Raw genomic sequence first — 16,091 nt, forward strand, 5'->3', positions numbered from 1 at the left:
AATATCTTCACTCGGCACACATCAAAGTCTAGCATTGGTGTTTTAAGGGCATCATTTGCTTCAGTGACGCCTGTTAAAAGCTTTGATGTGAAGTTGCCACTTAATATCACACATTTTATTTGCTATAATGAACTCCGGTCTAGAGTAGAGGGAGGTGCACCTTGTCTCAATTACCCATAGACCTCATCTCATCTCTGAGGGAGCCAAAAATGGAGAGACAAATCCCAATGGCACTGTCAAAAGGTGGGCATGATGTTGCAGTGAGGTTTCATGATGTTCATAAGCAACCTAAATGAAATCATCATGCACTGTTCAACTCATGGGTTGGCATGAGTTTGATGCAGATTCCTGCATATCAAAATGTGACCATATACAACAGCATTTGAAGCAAGCTGCCATTGTATCATATTAAAAACATAGAGCTACAAGAGTTACAAGAGCTACAAGCTGGTGTTATGAGCTATTTATCCCTTTTAGACAATTCCCATTTTTCCGTACATTCAAAAAACTTAAAAGCTTTAGAGGCAGGGTAGGTGATTTTGTTCAAAAACATTCTCTTCACATCCTGATAGCAATGAAAGTTAAGCGGTCTAAATGTATTTATATATGTGTTTTAGAAGTGTGTGTTAGATGATGACAAAGATAATGTAAAGACAGAGAATTAAATAAAAAAAATTAAATACCAAATATCAGGTTACTATTAGGTGATAGCTGATATATGACACTTTTGTTTTTGGCCTAGCAAGCACTGATATTTCCTTCAGGAAAATGTATATCTAGTTCTTTAATAGCTTGATAAATGTGCTGATTGCCTTCCAAAGCCATATAATTCTCTACCTCTCCATCAGGACCAATGTGCATGTGCATTTAAATTTGATTTATTCCCATATTACATGCACAAAATGGGCTGATAACTCTTCAAATGTAATAATGTCCTGCTTTAAGATCAAACTAAACATCTCAGATTGGCTGAGGATCTTCTAAATCTAGTAAAACATTGTCACACACCATGCTTCATGCAGAATGCATGCAGCCACTACAATCTTGACAGGACATGGTGACAGGATGAGGACGAGGGAGAAGGAAGAGGGACTGCAATATAATGATATAGTGGGTAAACATGGGAAATAAATTTAGAGAATGTGTGTGGGTCATGTATTGGTCCTGATATAATTGAATCCTATAATAATGCAATACTCCTTAGTGTAAAACAAATTAGTTCACAGTCTTGGTGCTCCTCTTGGATGAAACCCAGAACCCTAAAGCTATATTTTCACTTGCTTGGTGGGGTATTGCATCAGGATGTACTGTAAAACATGTTTCAAGATTAAATATGTTACTCTGACTCTCCCCTCGAGGAAACTTTGTAGGAAACATTCACCTCATCATTATCTTTCTCTGAAAACTCTGAAACATTTCCGCCAAAGAAAAAAGAAAACGCCCATGGGGTATCAATCAGATATGTCAGGCTTGCTGGTATAATCCAATCATGGGATGGGGCAATGGTGGCCAATATGAACATTAAGCCAAGCAGCTGTGGGCAGCCAAACAACAAGTTCTGCTTGGAAGCCAATGGCTAAGGTAAGAGTGAGTGAGTATCTGATGAGCTGGACAGATAGCTCAAGTACAAAGGAGCAAGTGAGAGAGAGCAAGAAAATGAGTGGGAGAGAGAGACTTTGGTAGAGGAATATGCATTAGTCAAACACTAGTTATGTATTGCATGTATTTTGTCCATGCTGTGACCAGTTTAACATGCACAGGCACAACAGAACTCTGTTGTAGGAATTCATCTGTGTAATTAAAAAGATTGTAAATGCTACTTTTTAGGAACTGGCTTTTTTTTCAAATATGTTTTTTAAAGTAAAAAATAAAAATCCCATTAATAATAAAATCCTACCTTTATTATTATTATTATTATTATTACTTACTATATGAGCTTGATAATATAATTTATTGTTCTCCTCCAGGAACTCAAGCTGCGACAAAATGCTATGGGAATGCCTCTGCATGCTCACACTCTGAAGCACATGTGATATCAGTCCAATCATGTCCAGCCCTGATTGCAGGCTTACCAAGCCGACCTGCTAAAGGATCTTGATGAGGGCGTGGAAGTCAGGTTTAATGACATTAAAGAGCTTCACTGGACTGCAGATTTGTCTCTTTGGGCCACCGAAGAGACCGCCAGAGCTATTGGTCGGTCTATGGTGGCTATGGAGAGACATCTTAGACTGTTCGGTTTGATGGCAGCTCCATCTAACATGATTCCTTTTGACCTGCTGTACATAAGACCCCTGCAGAGGTGGCTCAGAACCAATGGGCTTTCCCCAAGGGACAACCTGCTCTGCACTATCAAGATCATGCAGCAATGTCTTTGGGCCTTAGATATGTGGAGGAGTCATTGGTTTCTTTTGCAGGGTCCTGTGGTGGGAGCTTCATGCCATCATGTAATACTTATGACAGATGCATTCCTCACAGGCTGAGGGGTGACCATGAGTGGTTGCTCAGCTCAGGGTCTGTGGTAAGACCTACATCTCTCATAGCATATCAACTGCCTGGAGATGCTGGTTGTGTTTCGTGCACTGACACACTTTCTCCCAGACCTGAAATGCCATATTGTGCTAGTCCAAACAGACAAAATGTTGGTGGTCTCTCCCTGAGAGAAGTTTACATCCCTGGTCACCTCAACCAAGGAGCACACATCCAGTTGAAAGCAAGGGTTGAGTCCCGGGGAATGGAGGCTTCACCCCAAGGTGCTTGGCCAGGCCCAAGTGGACTTGTTTGCATCTTGAGAGACATTACATTGTACACTCTGATTTTCCTCACATGTCCAGTTCCTCTGGGAGTGGATGCTATGGTACAGACATTGCCGGGGATTCATCTGTATGCTTTTCCCCTATTGCTCTGCTCCCGGGAGTTCTGGAGAGAGTGCGCAGGGATGAGGTTCATATGCTGCTAGTAGCATCGTTCTGGCCGGGCTGAATATGATTCTCAGACCTTGTGGCCCTTCTCGATGGCTCTCCTTGGGAGATTTCCATCAGGAGGGACCTCCCATATCAGGTGGAGGGCTCAATTCTTTCACCCCCGAGATAAACTGTGGGCATGGCCCCTGAGGCCAACTCATAGCTTCCGGTATTTCAAGTGAGGTTGTTGAGACCATTCTCCTCCTCTAGAGCTCCCTCCATGAGGAATCTGTACTCCTTGAAGTGGAACTTTTTCACTTCTGTGTGTTAACTGTCAGCTGGACCCAGTCAACTGCCCAGTTGGTTAAGTGTTGTAGATCATGCAGGAACCATTTTCCACAGGGTTAGCCCACTCCACCCTAAAAGTTTTCATGGTGACCATGGCTACTTACCATACACCTCTGGGTGGCCAGTCATTGGGGAGGAACTCAATGGTTACAAGTTTCCCTTCATGGTGCCTTGAGGCTGAGGCCTGCTTTGCGCCTTAGAGTCCTGTCCTGGGATTTGGCCGTGGTCCTGGAAGCTCTGTGTTTGGGTTAGCCTCCCTTTGAACCTATTGAGGTTCTGGAGAGGTTTCTCACAGTTAATAATATCTTCTTATTACTGTCTCTTCCCTCAAGAGTGTCGGTGACCTTCAGGCCCCTTCATTTCTGGAGTTTGTGCCTGGTATAGCTAAAACATTCTTATACCCTAAAGCATGGTATGTGCCTAATGTGCCCAACATAGTTCCACAGCCCATTGTGCTGCATGCTTTCTGTCCTCCTTTAAGAACCTTAACTTGGTTTGCACTGGACGCTTATGTCTACAGAGCTGCCCTGTGGAGAAAGTTTGACCAGTTATTTGTTTGCTTTGGTCTGCCCAAGTGAGTTCTCCCGGTGACCAACCAGACCTTAAGACGGTGGTTTGTGGATAGGACATCTTTGGATTATGAGACCTCTGCCATCCTTTCACCTTTGGGGGTCAGAGCTCACTCTATGAGAAGTGTGGCGGCGCTCAAGGCCTTTTTATCTGGGATGTCGATTCATTTGTCAGGATTTACAACACTGACATAGGAACCACTCCTGGCTCCTCTGTTTTCTCATACTAGTTGTGACAGTAGACAGGGATTTTTAAGCATGGCGGAGTGGGCATATTCTTGTTCCCATAGTGTTTCGAGACAGCTTGAGTTCATAAGGTTCAAGATTAAAACAAGAAAAAAATATTTACAGTATTTAATATCTATCTATCTATCTATCTATCTGTCTGTCTGTCTGTCTGTCTGTCTACACACACACACACACACACACACATTCATTTATAAAGTTAAAAAGCTAAATTATTATTTATTATTCTCATGTTTTCTTAAAACAAATCTTATCTGAATTTTTCTCAAATTCATTTCTTCTAAGTGTTTAAATCAGTGCAGTAATTTATATAACAAGAGTAGACTGCTGGGTGCCTCAAAGTCACTAGTTTACTGACCAAAATACTCTGCGGCCCAATTAGAGCAGGTCTTGGTCATCTCTTTGTTTCAGTCTCAAGGCGTCTCTCCCCCTCATAGATTTAGTTAAATCACTCCGTTCTTAGCCACCAGTAAGAAAAAGAGCTTTCAAAAGGGGACATGCATGACTGCTGATGACACAAAGCAGAATGCAGTATTGCAGATAGATATGATATTATTAACATCATGCTGGAGGACTTCCTTAGTTTGGTGTTAAAACACATTTTAAGTTAACAAGCTAAACAAATACAGTGGAAAAAGAACATTACAGAGGATCAATGCAGGGAGACATCCTAAATGCTGAACAATTCAAACAACATTTACAATACCTCCCTTTCAAATAATTCTGAGCTCCCTGTAATGTTTACTATGATGTTCTGTAAGTTTGTCATATAAATTAGGCCCAATTAAACATTACAAGAGAATGATTTGGGTCTCCAGCAGGCCCAGTAAAATCTAGAGTCCCTTTATAAGCTCTCAACAGGTGCATCTGGCTCTTACTGTCCAGTGTGAACTCTAGCACAAACTCGCTGCTGTCAACGGAGAAGTTGTGCTTCCAGCTGACGTTAGCATAGTCATTGTTAGCATCCACGGTCAGATTCCAGATTTTTTCATTCGGGGCTATGAAGAACAGGTGGGAGAGGAGTACACTTAAATATTTTCTGATACAGACACTGGTTAGGTTACATAAACTTAAAGACCCCATGATACTTAAATTTGTCTTTTGTATCTTTTAGTTAATATAGATTACTTAGCTTTGAGGTATGAGGTATCTATTTGCTTGTATAGTTGCCAAAATGTTAAGCAAGGAATATAAGATTTTTGCCATACAAAGGTAAATGTCACCTCAATCTTAATGAGGCCCCAATAAACATCAAGCAAAATCAAAGAAGAAACTACTGTGATATTTTTTCGATCTAGACCTGGTCAAAAAAAGTTTGTTTGGAGTTTTTTCTGAAGTTTGAAACAATTCATAATTCAAGTAAACATTTTGGACAGGTTTGTGACAGTTGGTAAATACTTTCTAACTAAGGCTTCCAGCCTCTCTTTCCTCACCATTGTCATTTTTGTTGGCTTTTTATGTTATTGAGATTATAGCATGCAGCACATGTTTGAATATTCATCTAAACCCCACTTCCAGCAGCATGGGTGGTGCCAGAATGTATGATGAATATCCGGGCCTTCATACATTTGCTAGAAATTGCAAGTAGCAAATAATAGTTTCATAGTTCATATCAGACATTAGTTTAAGCTTATTAATTATTTAAAAAAAGCTGTATCTACAAATATGTTTACTGTTTAACTATTAACCACTTGTAAATACTGTTACTATAAATATGTTAACATGAGAAAGAAAACCTTCATGGGGACTTTAAAACAACTGAACACATTAGCTAGAAAATGTTAGCAATATCTGCTAGCATGTGTGATTTCATTTCTAATGTTTTCTTTTAAATATCTCAGTTTACTGAGAAACATCATGCATTTAATTTTATAATGCAACTAAACTATTTGTAAAGCAAATGTCAATATGAATTTAGCATAATCTAAATGTCTGTGATGGAACAGGGCAAACATTAATCATGCCCTATCCTAAATAGTCTGTTAACCAAGTCAGTCATACATAATAAATGTCATCTTAACAAGAAGACACACTGATTTTATCTAAAGATTCTATACTGTGGGCGTTGCCAATGCACACTGCGTCATTATCAGATACCCAGCATTTTCCAATCCACTGTTTTAGGAGGCATGGGCCGAACAGGAAGAACTGTAGTGGAAGCAGTTGTAGTAGTGGTGCTAGTAGTAGTTGGAGTAGTTGTGGTAGTTGTAGTTGTAGTTGTAGTAGTAGTGGTAGTAGTTGTAGGTTTGGGCGGAGCAGCAGTTGTAGGGGCTGGTGTGGCTGGTTCTGGGGTAAGTATTGTTGGGACTGGGTCAGTAGAGAGGGGAGGGGGAGGAGGAGGAGGAGTTTCAAACATGAAGCCATCTGTAAAGTTAACGGCTGAGAGGAAGAACAGAGAGAAGTTTAGGTGGAGGTTCCAGGGTTAAGCACAAGAGAGACAAAGAGAAGCGAGAAAACACAGAAAAAAGAATGAGTTAATTAAATGGAATTCCCACAGTTCCCTTTTTCCAAAATGTATTTAAGTGAAAGACAGTGGCTATGTTCCGAATGGAACACTGGCATATTATCTACTGTATTCTACTCTAATCTACAAACTGTGAATTAACTATGTTAAAAAAATCTTTTCTTCTGTTTTGTAATATTGCATTTGTACGTGTTTGAGTGTATATGTATGTATGCATGTATACATATATCTACACACTACCAGTCAAGTGTTCAGGGAATAGTTTTTTTTTTTTTTTTTTAAGCAATTTATATTTTTATTAAGCATGGATGCATTAAATTGATTAAAAGTGACTGTGACAACATTTATCATGTTAAGATAAATAAAAAATAAAGCACTGACGACTGGGGTAAAATATATTAAAATAAAAAACTTTAACCTTTGCAAGCAAGACTTTACATAACCATTTAAACAAAAAAATCAATCATATTGTCCCATAATCTTTCAATGGTAGTGTATATAGTATATGTATGTATAAGAATTAAATTTCCTGACTCATAACAGACATCCAAATATCATGCTTAAATATCTTTAAGATGCCAATATCTTGTAATGCTTGCATTGTTTGTTTAGCTTGTCTTATCTTTTGAAATACACATGAAACATTCACAATCACAACTTTGTGATGTTTGTGAGCATGAATGTTGGTATATATCATGCATTTGAGGGATACTGAAGAGGATGCATAGAGGGTCTCTAAAAACTGACTGATGTACACCACCAAGGGAAAAAACAGTGTCACTACAAACCACCTTGCTAAAGCTGTTCAAAACTCGGCAAAATGCTGCAGTATTCTCAGATCTTCTGGCATTTTGAAACAACTAAAATAGAAAATCCTAACTACTGGAATTTAACAAACAAACAAACTTGCAGAGCTGTCAATACAAAAAGAGAAGATGTGTGGAAATCCATTAGACAACACATGGGACAGAATCATTATCATGGAAGATAGAGATTCATAATAAAAAAATATTCAATATTGTACATCTTTCTGAATCTTTTACCTTGTAAACAACAGTGTTTTGCGTACCATTAACTTCATAACAAAAACTGTATAAGCAGTTTCCAAACTCAACTTGACAGATAAAACTAAAACCCGAGATCAATCCATACTATGTTGGCAAGGTTTAAACAAGACAGAGTGTCAGAGAGCCCCAGAGAAGTTGGTGACAGACCAAGACATGCTAATGGCTGTGAGTCTTTTGCATAGGGGTGTGGTTTCAGATCGAAACAGCCAATCAGCCATAACCTAGTGCACTCTTACCTGTATGTCTCCATCTGACACACAAAAAATAAAAATATATGAACGTGGCACAAGCAGAAGCGACACGTGCATTGCAAAAGCAACAATTTGTGATTAAAGGCGAGCTGATTTGACATTTATTATTTTTAATAATTAAGCAACACAACATTCACTATCTGCAGCTTTGCTCTATCTAATACTAGCTTCCATGTATCATTACTTGGCATCTGACCTGCACATGAACTAGCTATACATAAACAACAACTTTGGAGGAGTTACTGTAGACACATTAGAAAACAGCTCATAATTACTTGCTAATACATTTATTATTTGACTATTATGCTATTTTTGTTATGGATGGATTCACAGCCAAATATTATCACTCCATTAGTACTGTTCCATCAATGAATAACTGAATTTCATTTTAACACAGGCTATTTTTCATTGTAAGCTTTGCACAGCATAATTTGCATGATTGAAAGGAGAAAACGTATGCCTCTTTTGTAAAGCATAGTCTTGCATGGTAACAGCATTAACTATAAAACTACTGATCAATTTGATGAATTAATCATAAGTATCTGCATCCACTTTAAAAGAGGTGGTAAAGGAAAGTAGTCATTTACACAAATAACACACAAACTGCTTCCTATCTTACTATTTGCAACTTGTGTAAAAAAAAAAAGCTATTTTAAAAAAGCTATTTTAATGACATTAAGAAAATAGCTAATGATTCAACAGGTACTGAATAACTCCTATGACAGAATTGCTATAAATGCTATCCTCTAATACAAAATTATATTAATTCAGTAGGCCTACTCATAACAATATGCGCTTTATCTTTCACCAGAGAAAGAGAAAGAGAAGATTGAGATTTCAATGTTATCAACACAAAGCGCATTTGGAAATGGATGCAATTTTCATCTACAGCAATAACTAGTCAACAGTTTATGAGAAACTGGTATCAACTACATAACAACTGTTAAATTGGCTTGCCACAGTGATTCGCTTCTGTAACAGCATTCTCTTCTCAAATATCCATACATAATTTGATTTTTGTCTTCTATCATCTGAACATTAGCTTCCCTTCCCCTAAAACAAACAACTGGATCAAGCATTACCACTAGAGGTCTCCATTTTACAAACTCTGACAACAAAATGGATCAATCTAGCTCCTGGCTAGATTTTAAACCAAAATCATAAGAAGAGCATGCTAGGATATGCCAAGCAAGGCATGTGGTAGGAAGTGATGTCAGGGCTGAAGAAGCAAAGTGCCATCAGGGATTAGGAGTCAATCAATAAATCACAAATCACATCAGAGCTACACATGACTTTAATCTTGTTTGTGTGTCGCTTTGGGCATAATAGCATTTTACCAGCATCATAAAGTGATAAAACTCTAATCATCTACACTGAGAGCAGATTCAGTGACTTCACAAAAATGCAAGAGCCCATCCCTGAAAGCACACAGTGACATGGATGATGGCAGATGGACAAACAGGCGATAGGGACAGGCATTTACTGACAGTGCAGCCGAGCAGTGTTTTTTAATCAGAGAAAATATATGAATTAAAGGTGAAGTATGCAATTCCTACTAGAGGTATCGGACTAAATGCAAATTCAAATAATAATACATTAAACACTCCTCTTTACAAACAGTATTTTTCCTCAGTAAAAAATTACCCTTAAAAAATATAAATTGGCTTGAGAAGCAAACTTGTGCAAGACAATATTTGTTCACAATTTTGGCATAATTTCTTTAAATATTTCAGATACAAATAATTTAAAATAAATAATTAAATCAATTATAAATAAATATATAATAAGCAAATTGTCAATTAAAAATAATTGAATACCCTTCTGAAAACATCTTATGCTTTAAAGTATCTTATGCCATTTGCTTCTTAAATATCTTAAATATTTTAAAAAGTCCAATAAAAGGCCAATAAAAAAAGAAAGAAAGAAAGAAATCAATTTGGTGCTGTTAAGTGTTGGTAAAACTGTTTAAATAAATACAGTATGTGGTTATTTGTGTTTGGCTACACTGTAAAAAAAAATAATTCAAAGCAGTAAACAAAACAAATAACATTCAAAACCATTTAATACTGTATCACTCTGCATACTTCAAAAATTCAGATTTAATTGAAAGTGTTACTTGCCGATTCTTTGCAATTATTTAAAAAAAATTACTTTAGCATTTTTTAAGTCAAAACTGTTTCAACACCAGTTTTTCTCAAGTGTGGCCTTGAGTTTAAGTACTTAGCTGCACTGTTACATATTTAAAACAGAAAGACAGAATTTGAGAGAAAGAAAGAGAGAGGCTGCAGCAGAGACAGAGCAGGGCAAGAGATAGGCAGGCAGGCAGTTCATTCCCCCATTACCTACAACTGTGGAGTCAGTATCTGGGGTGCCTTCAGTCAACACCACAGGAAAGACAGAAGGAGAAGAGGAGAGACATGTGAGAGCAAGTCAAAGAAGACAAAGAAGAAATCAAGCCGTTAAGAGAGAAACAGACTGAGTTAAAGACAGCACAAAACATCAGGAAACAACAGTGTGAACTGAAGGAGACAGAAAAGTATTGTTAGAAGGAAAGAGAAGGACGGAGTGGAGCACAGACAGGAACACCCAATGATTCTGCTCTCAGATTTACTAACAGCTCACAGCAGCAGAGTGAGACAACTGGCTTGCTGACCTTCATTAGTGAAATGTGGTGACTCCACAGCGTACACTTCTCCTGCTCCGACCTGTGTGCGAGCTGCAAGGTAGAACTTGAACCGCGTGAAGCGGTTAGGCAGATTCACGCTGTACTCTGTCACGTTGGGTAGAAAACTCTGGACCTTCCTCTCTCCCACCTGCGTCCCGTTTACTGGAATCACACAAGCAGAACAAATGAATAAGTATGCTCAATTTTTTTAAGCTTTATGGAGAAAATTTGAGAGGTGCCTGCACTGTGCAAAATTCGTCAAAGTGCTTATGGTGCATTTCATTCATGTTGGAAAGATTTTTATTTATTTTTTCGAGTTGATTGCACATGAACAAAGTCATTATGAGTTTTGCTGGTTTCAAGTGCACCTGGGAAACTCATACTTCCAAGTCGGGCACACGTTATTACAGTACGTCACGCATTTAAGGCCAAGTCACCTTTATTTGTTGCTTTTTAGTGTTCCTGTAGCTCAAGTGGGATAGTATTGCGATAACAAGCGCAAGGTTGGGGGTTCGATTCCCTGGGAACACATGATAGGTAAAAATTGATAGCCTGAATGCACTGTAAGTCGCTTTGGATAAAAGCATTGGCTAAATGCATAATTTTTATTTATTTTTTTATTTTATTTGTATAGTGCTTTAAATGATACTGATTGTGTCAATGTCAAAGCGGCTTTACACTGTCAAACAGGAAAATAACAAAGATAATTACAAAGAGTCATTTTTCAGCTAAAGTTCATTGATGATTAAGTGATGTCATCATCCAGTTCAGGATGATGTCGGAAGTCGGAAACATAACACAGAATTTGTTATTATTATTATTTATTATTCATTATTGTGAGAACAATTAATTATTATTCATTCTTGTGAATGAGCCCAAATAACTGAATGAAAACATAAAGCAAAAACACACCTGAAGCACACTCCTTATTAATTTAGAAAAGCTGAGTTTAAAATATTGCCGTATTTTTGGTAGGAAAGGTATATTGCCATCTTACTCCAACCAAAGTGATTTGATTGCATTTGGCATCATAATTATGACTTACAAACTCATAAATATGAACTTCACAGGAGGAGTTGAAGCATTAGTGTGTTGCTGTGTGTTTACTGGGATTTTACTGTGTTGCTATTTGTTTGCTAGTGTGTTCTGAGTGGATGTTAGCTTAGCTATTATTCCTAAGCTAAACTTGGCGTCAAACTTTTTGCTTTCTGTATGTTTATAAACTCATTTTTTAGGCTTTTCTTTGTGTATGGTGAGCTCACCTGTATGGTATTGTAGTGTGTATCCAATCAGGACACCATTTGGCTCAAGGGGTTTGTCCCACTGCAGGTGAACCACGTCTGTGTGCCTTTGAATCCTAAAGTACTTCGGGGCCCCTGGCTCTATGAAAGGATTGTGAAAACTATTCATATTCTGCTTTTGAATATAAACATTGCACATTGGATGTCTCATCGTAGCTAATGCTATACCACTAAATCATAATAAGGCGAATCCTACCTCCCTCCTTGGTGCTGAACTCCACAGTGTTGCTTTGTGGTCCCTCATATTCATTATTAGCCACCACCATGTACATCTTGTATTTGCTATATGGAAAAAGCTCTGTCAGGATGCCAGAGGGATGTTCTGCAGTGGTGAAGAAGCCTTTATGCAACTTTGTCTTGTTCACTTTCAGGCCCTTTATGAGGCTGGCCTCCCGCCAGAAGTACAACTGAGAATATGAGATGAATATTGAATTACAATGGTGGAAAATAAGTAATTTTAGAGCATGTGTGTGTGTGTGTGTGTGTGTGTGTGTGTGTGTGTGTGTGTGTGTGTGTGTGTGTGTGTGTGTGTGTGTGTATATATATATATATATATATATATATATATATATATATATATATATATATATATATATATATATATCAGGCAGATGTTTGCTCACTCACCTTGTACTCTTTAAACTCTCCGTTCACAGTGCTAGGGTCCACAGGCACCCAATGAACATTTACTTTGGTGCTGTTGATCTTCGACACCCTGAGTTCTGTTGGTGCAGCAGATGGTTCTGATGGAAAAAATATGATTAGTACAAAACAAACCAGAAAAGATGTTTAAGACTATAAAAGGTGTCATTAAATATGTCATGTTCGTACTCACTGTCTTCTCCAGAATAACCAATGACTATGTTGGACTCTGGGCTTTGTCCAAAATCATTAACAGCCTGTATTTTAATCTCATATGGGACATAAGTGTCTGTATTATGAATAATGTGCTTCGTTCTGGTTGTGGTTATGTTATCCCACTCTTCCTCAGTGTCTTTCCTTCTCCATGAGACGACATATCGCAGGTTTGGCCCGTTCCTTTCTGTGTTCTTAAGTGCCTGTGAAATGTAGAGATAGATTAGGTCTCTAACTGTCACATCTGTCAGCTTTTTCAAGGTATTTCAATAAACATAGTTCATTTTACCTGCCATGTGATCTCCATGTTGTTCTTCTTGCTTCCCCAGCCTTTAAGACCACTCGGCACAACATCAGGAGCTGAAACAAATCATTATACATTTCTAAATGACTGTTTAAACACTTTCTAACACATTTCAGTCAGGGCTTATGGATGTAGCTGATCTCTTACGGGCTCCGCTGGTCTGATAGCGTGCAGAAGGGAGGCTGGGTTGACTCTGGCCAACAGCATTGATCGCAACCACTCTGAACTGGTAGTTGACAAATGGTGAGAGTTGCAGGTTAACTGAGTTTAGGTCGCCATCAAATATAGACAGGTTCTGCCACTTCCCCGGCTCCCACCTGTCCTCTTCAAACTGGACAAGGAAATCTGCAGTAACGCAGATAAATAAAATGGAAGAGGTAGAGATATCAGTCCTACACAGAGAAGGAAACTCAAAAGTGCATGACAATAAAGATAAAATGTAATAGGTCATATTAACTTGACTGATCAGTGACTTGAGACCCTATACTCTAAACTCACCTGTAACAGGACTGTTGTTTTCATTCCCAGGCACCCAGGTGAGTCTAACACTACGTGCTGAGGGGTCCGAGAGCTCAAGATCCTGAGGGGGGTCGGGTCGGCCTGGAAGAGAACAACATACTAATTAACCATGTTAACTTATATGAGTAATAATTATTATCAGATGCTGAGAATAAGAATTAAAAAAAACAAAACAGAGACTGATTGTTAGCAGCTTTAATTGGACATTAGAAATACCTGCAGGGGAACTACGATTTGAGGCAGATGAGATGTCATCTTCTATGAGGTAAAGGTCAAAGGTCAGAGGTCAAGTGTTAGTGTGGCTATTAGTAGATCAATATAATAAAATACAAACACTATAGCTAAAAGGAAGCAGAACAGTAGTAATATTTAAGCAAACTCTTAAGAAAACATGCTTTATTTTTCATAAAGGGAAGTGCTGTGATGTTATTTTTAAGAGTGACACATCAAAGAGTTATAAAAGTAAAAAAAAAAAAGTTTACAGCAGTTTATGATCCTCTGGATATGTGACATGTGACTGTCCCCCATGTCCATATCAATATGTGTGTACCTGTGACTGTAAGACGAGCTGAAGCAAAGTCCTCATCTATCTCAGTTTTGGCAGTGCATGTGTAGGTTCCTCCATCTTCTGGATTGACGTTGTGAATAGTCAAGGACTCCTCATCCTTTCTAAAACGGCCACTACAACACACAGAAATTAGACGTCAAGTACAGGACACACACTACTCTTCAAAAAGTTACAAAAAAATTATTTATACTTTCATTTAGAGAGGGTGCATTTAATTAAACAATAAAAACTTTTAGATTGTTACAAAAAATATTACAAATAAATGCTATTCTTTTGAACTTCCTATTCATCAAAGAATTCTGAAAAAAAGGCTGCATTGTTTTCATGTTGATAATAAGATTCTTGTTGATAATAAGATTCTTGAGCGCTAAATCAGATATATAACAATATAAAATTTTTGAGAAATCATCAATAAATTACATTTTAAAATATATATTTAAAATGCAAAACAGCACTTTTAAATTCTAATAACATTTCAAAATATTACTGTTTTTTACATTTTTTTTTTATTAAATTAAGCCTTGGTGAGAAAAAACACTTCTTTAAAAAAAAAAAAAATACTGAACAATCTTTGAATTTAAAAGAGGTACTACTGAAAGTAAAGTGGTATATAACAGTGAAAAATAGTGCACAATCTAATTATGATTATATTGTATAGGTATTGTTACATGACATTACATCCAGCTAAAGCTTAGAGGCGTGTCATCTTTCAGCCATGTGACCGTAGCAGGAAGGGAAGGATCATGTTTAACTCGACAATGAAAGCGAACCGTGCTTCCTTTGGGTTGTGTGACATGTTCAGGTGCCTGCATTATTCTTGTGGGCTCTGAAATGAAGCACAACACACAGAGAGTAAATGAAGGCATTCATGAACAATAATGTAATGTGCTTTCTTCAAAAGATTCAAAAGTTAGCGTGTAAATATAGAAGTAAATCAAGACAGATTTAGTGATTAATGCTTCTGGTCTCACCTTTAACCTCCAGGCGCACCTGATTCTCCATCTTGCCCAGAATGTTACTGGCAACACAAGTGTAGGTGCCTTGGTCTTCTGGCCGGGCTTGTTTAATCTCCAAAGTACCATTGTGGTACAGCTTGTACTGACCACCATCCAGACCACTGCCAAGGCCATTCTTAAACCTAAACACACATGTACAGTATATTCATCTCATTTGTATTCTAAAACCCAACAGTTTGGGGTCAGTGAGCTTTTTTTTTTAAAGGAGAAATTTTCAGTGAAGATACATTAAATTAATCAAATGTGGCAGTGCAGGCAATGAAAATTGTCAGTTTCCACAAAAATATAAAGCAGCAAATCTCTTCTCAACATTGATAATAAATGTTTCTTGAGCAGCATATCAGCATATTATTTCTGAAGAATCACTGGAGTAATGGCTGCAGAAAACTCAGCTTTGCCATCACAGCAATAAATAACATTTTATAATATATTTACATGGAAAACAGTTATTTAAAACTGTAATTTTTCATAATACTACTGTTACTTTATTTTTATATCAAATAAATACAGCTTTTAAAAACATTTAAAAATATTACAGACCCCAAATTTTTGAACGTCAGTGTATCTTTTCAAACAATGAGACAAAAGCTCACCAGCGCAGTACAGGGAACGGTGAGCCAAAGAAAGGGCAGTCAAGGAAGGTCCTGTTGCTTTCAATGACTTTGATCAACTGGTTCTTTGGACCTAGCATCCGTGGCGCCAAGTCTAGGAAGAAAACAACACTAACATATCACAATCTTGTGACCTCTCTGAATATTTTGAATGACTGACTCTTTATCGTATCTTACCCAGGATGTTGACAAACGCATTGGCCAGTAGATAACCATGCTCATTGGAGGCGTTACATTGGTAAACAGCGCTGCTGCCGATCTGAACTGAATGGAACAGGATGGTGTCACCAAGAACTTGCCCGTTTGGGTTTGGCTGTGAACCTGAAGTTACACAAAGAGCAGAAAACATATGCATTACTGCTTTGTGTTGTGATGAAGTCTGTTAAAGACAGAAAAGCAACAGTTAC

At 37.8% G+C, this 16,091-nt stretch overlaps 1 protein-coding gene across 18 annotated transcripts in view; it reads right to left on the bottom strand.

Moving 5' to 3' along the window:
• nfasca (neurofascin homolog (chicken) a) overlaps window positions 1-16,091 on the bottom strand; it is an 87,193-nt gene that overhangs the window by 12,058 nt on the left and 59,044 nt on the right. For 9 of the 18 annotated variants that reach the window (XM_052609783.1, XM_052609781.1, XM_052609782.1 and 6 more), the window contains 17 exons: window positions 15,862-16,005; window positions 15,667-15,778; window positions 15,029-15,195; window positions 14,736-14,883; window positions 14,040-14,170; window positions 13,706-13,747; window positions 13,469-13,570; window positions 13,118-13,315; window positions 12,956-13,026; window positions 12,647-12,869; window positions 12,439-12,554; window positions 12,008-12,218; window positions 11,773-11,892; window positions 10,499-10,672; window positions 10,188-10,217; window positions 6,161-6,442; window positions 4,942-5,061 (listed from right to left, as the gene is read on the bottom strand). In XM_052609783.1, coding sequence (XP_052465743.1) covers window positions 4,942-5,061; window positions 6,161-6,442; window positions 10,188-10,217; window positions 10,499-10,672; window positions 11,773-11,892; window positions 12,008-12,218; window positions 12,439-12,554; window positions 12,647-12,869; window positions 12,956-13,026; window positions 13,118-13,315; window positions 13,469-13,570; window positions 13,706-13,747; window positions 14,040-14,170; window positions 14,736-14,883; window positions 15,029-15,195; window positions 15,667-15,778; window positions 15,862-16,005 — 2,391 coding nt within the window. The remainder of the gene's footprint in view (window positions 1-4,941; window positions 5,062-6,160; window positions 6,443-10,187; window positions 10,218-10,498; window positions 10,673-11,772; window positions 11,893-12,007; window positions 12,219-12,438; window positions 12,555-12,646; window positions 12,870-12,955; window positions 13,027-13,117; window positions 13,316-13,468; window positions 13,571-13,705; window positions 13,748-14,039; window positions 14,171-14,735; window positions 14,884-15,028; window positions 15,196-15,666; window positions 15,779-15,861; window positions 16,006-16,091) is intronic. The other 9 variants (XM_052609794.1, XM_052609793.1, XM_052609797.1 and 6 more) reach the window with 5 other exon arrangements.

This window comes from Carassius gibelio, chromosome A11 (genome assembly GCF_023724105.1).
Source record: "Carassius gibelio isolate Cgi1373 ecotype wild population from Czech Republic chromosome A11, carGib1.2-hapl.c, whole genome shotgun sequence".
In the NCBI taxonomy this organism is placed as follows: domain Eukaryota; kingdom Metazoa; phylum Chordata; class Actinopteri; order Cypriniformes; family Cyprinidae; genus Carassius; species Carassius gibelio.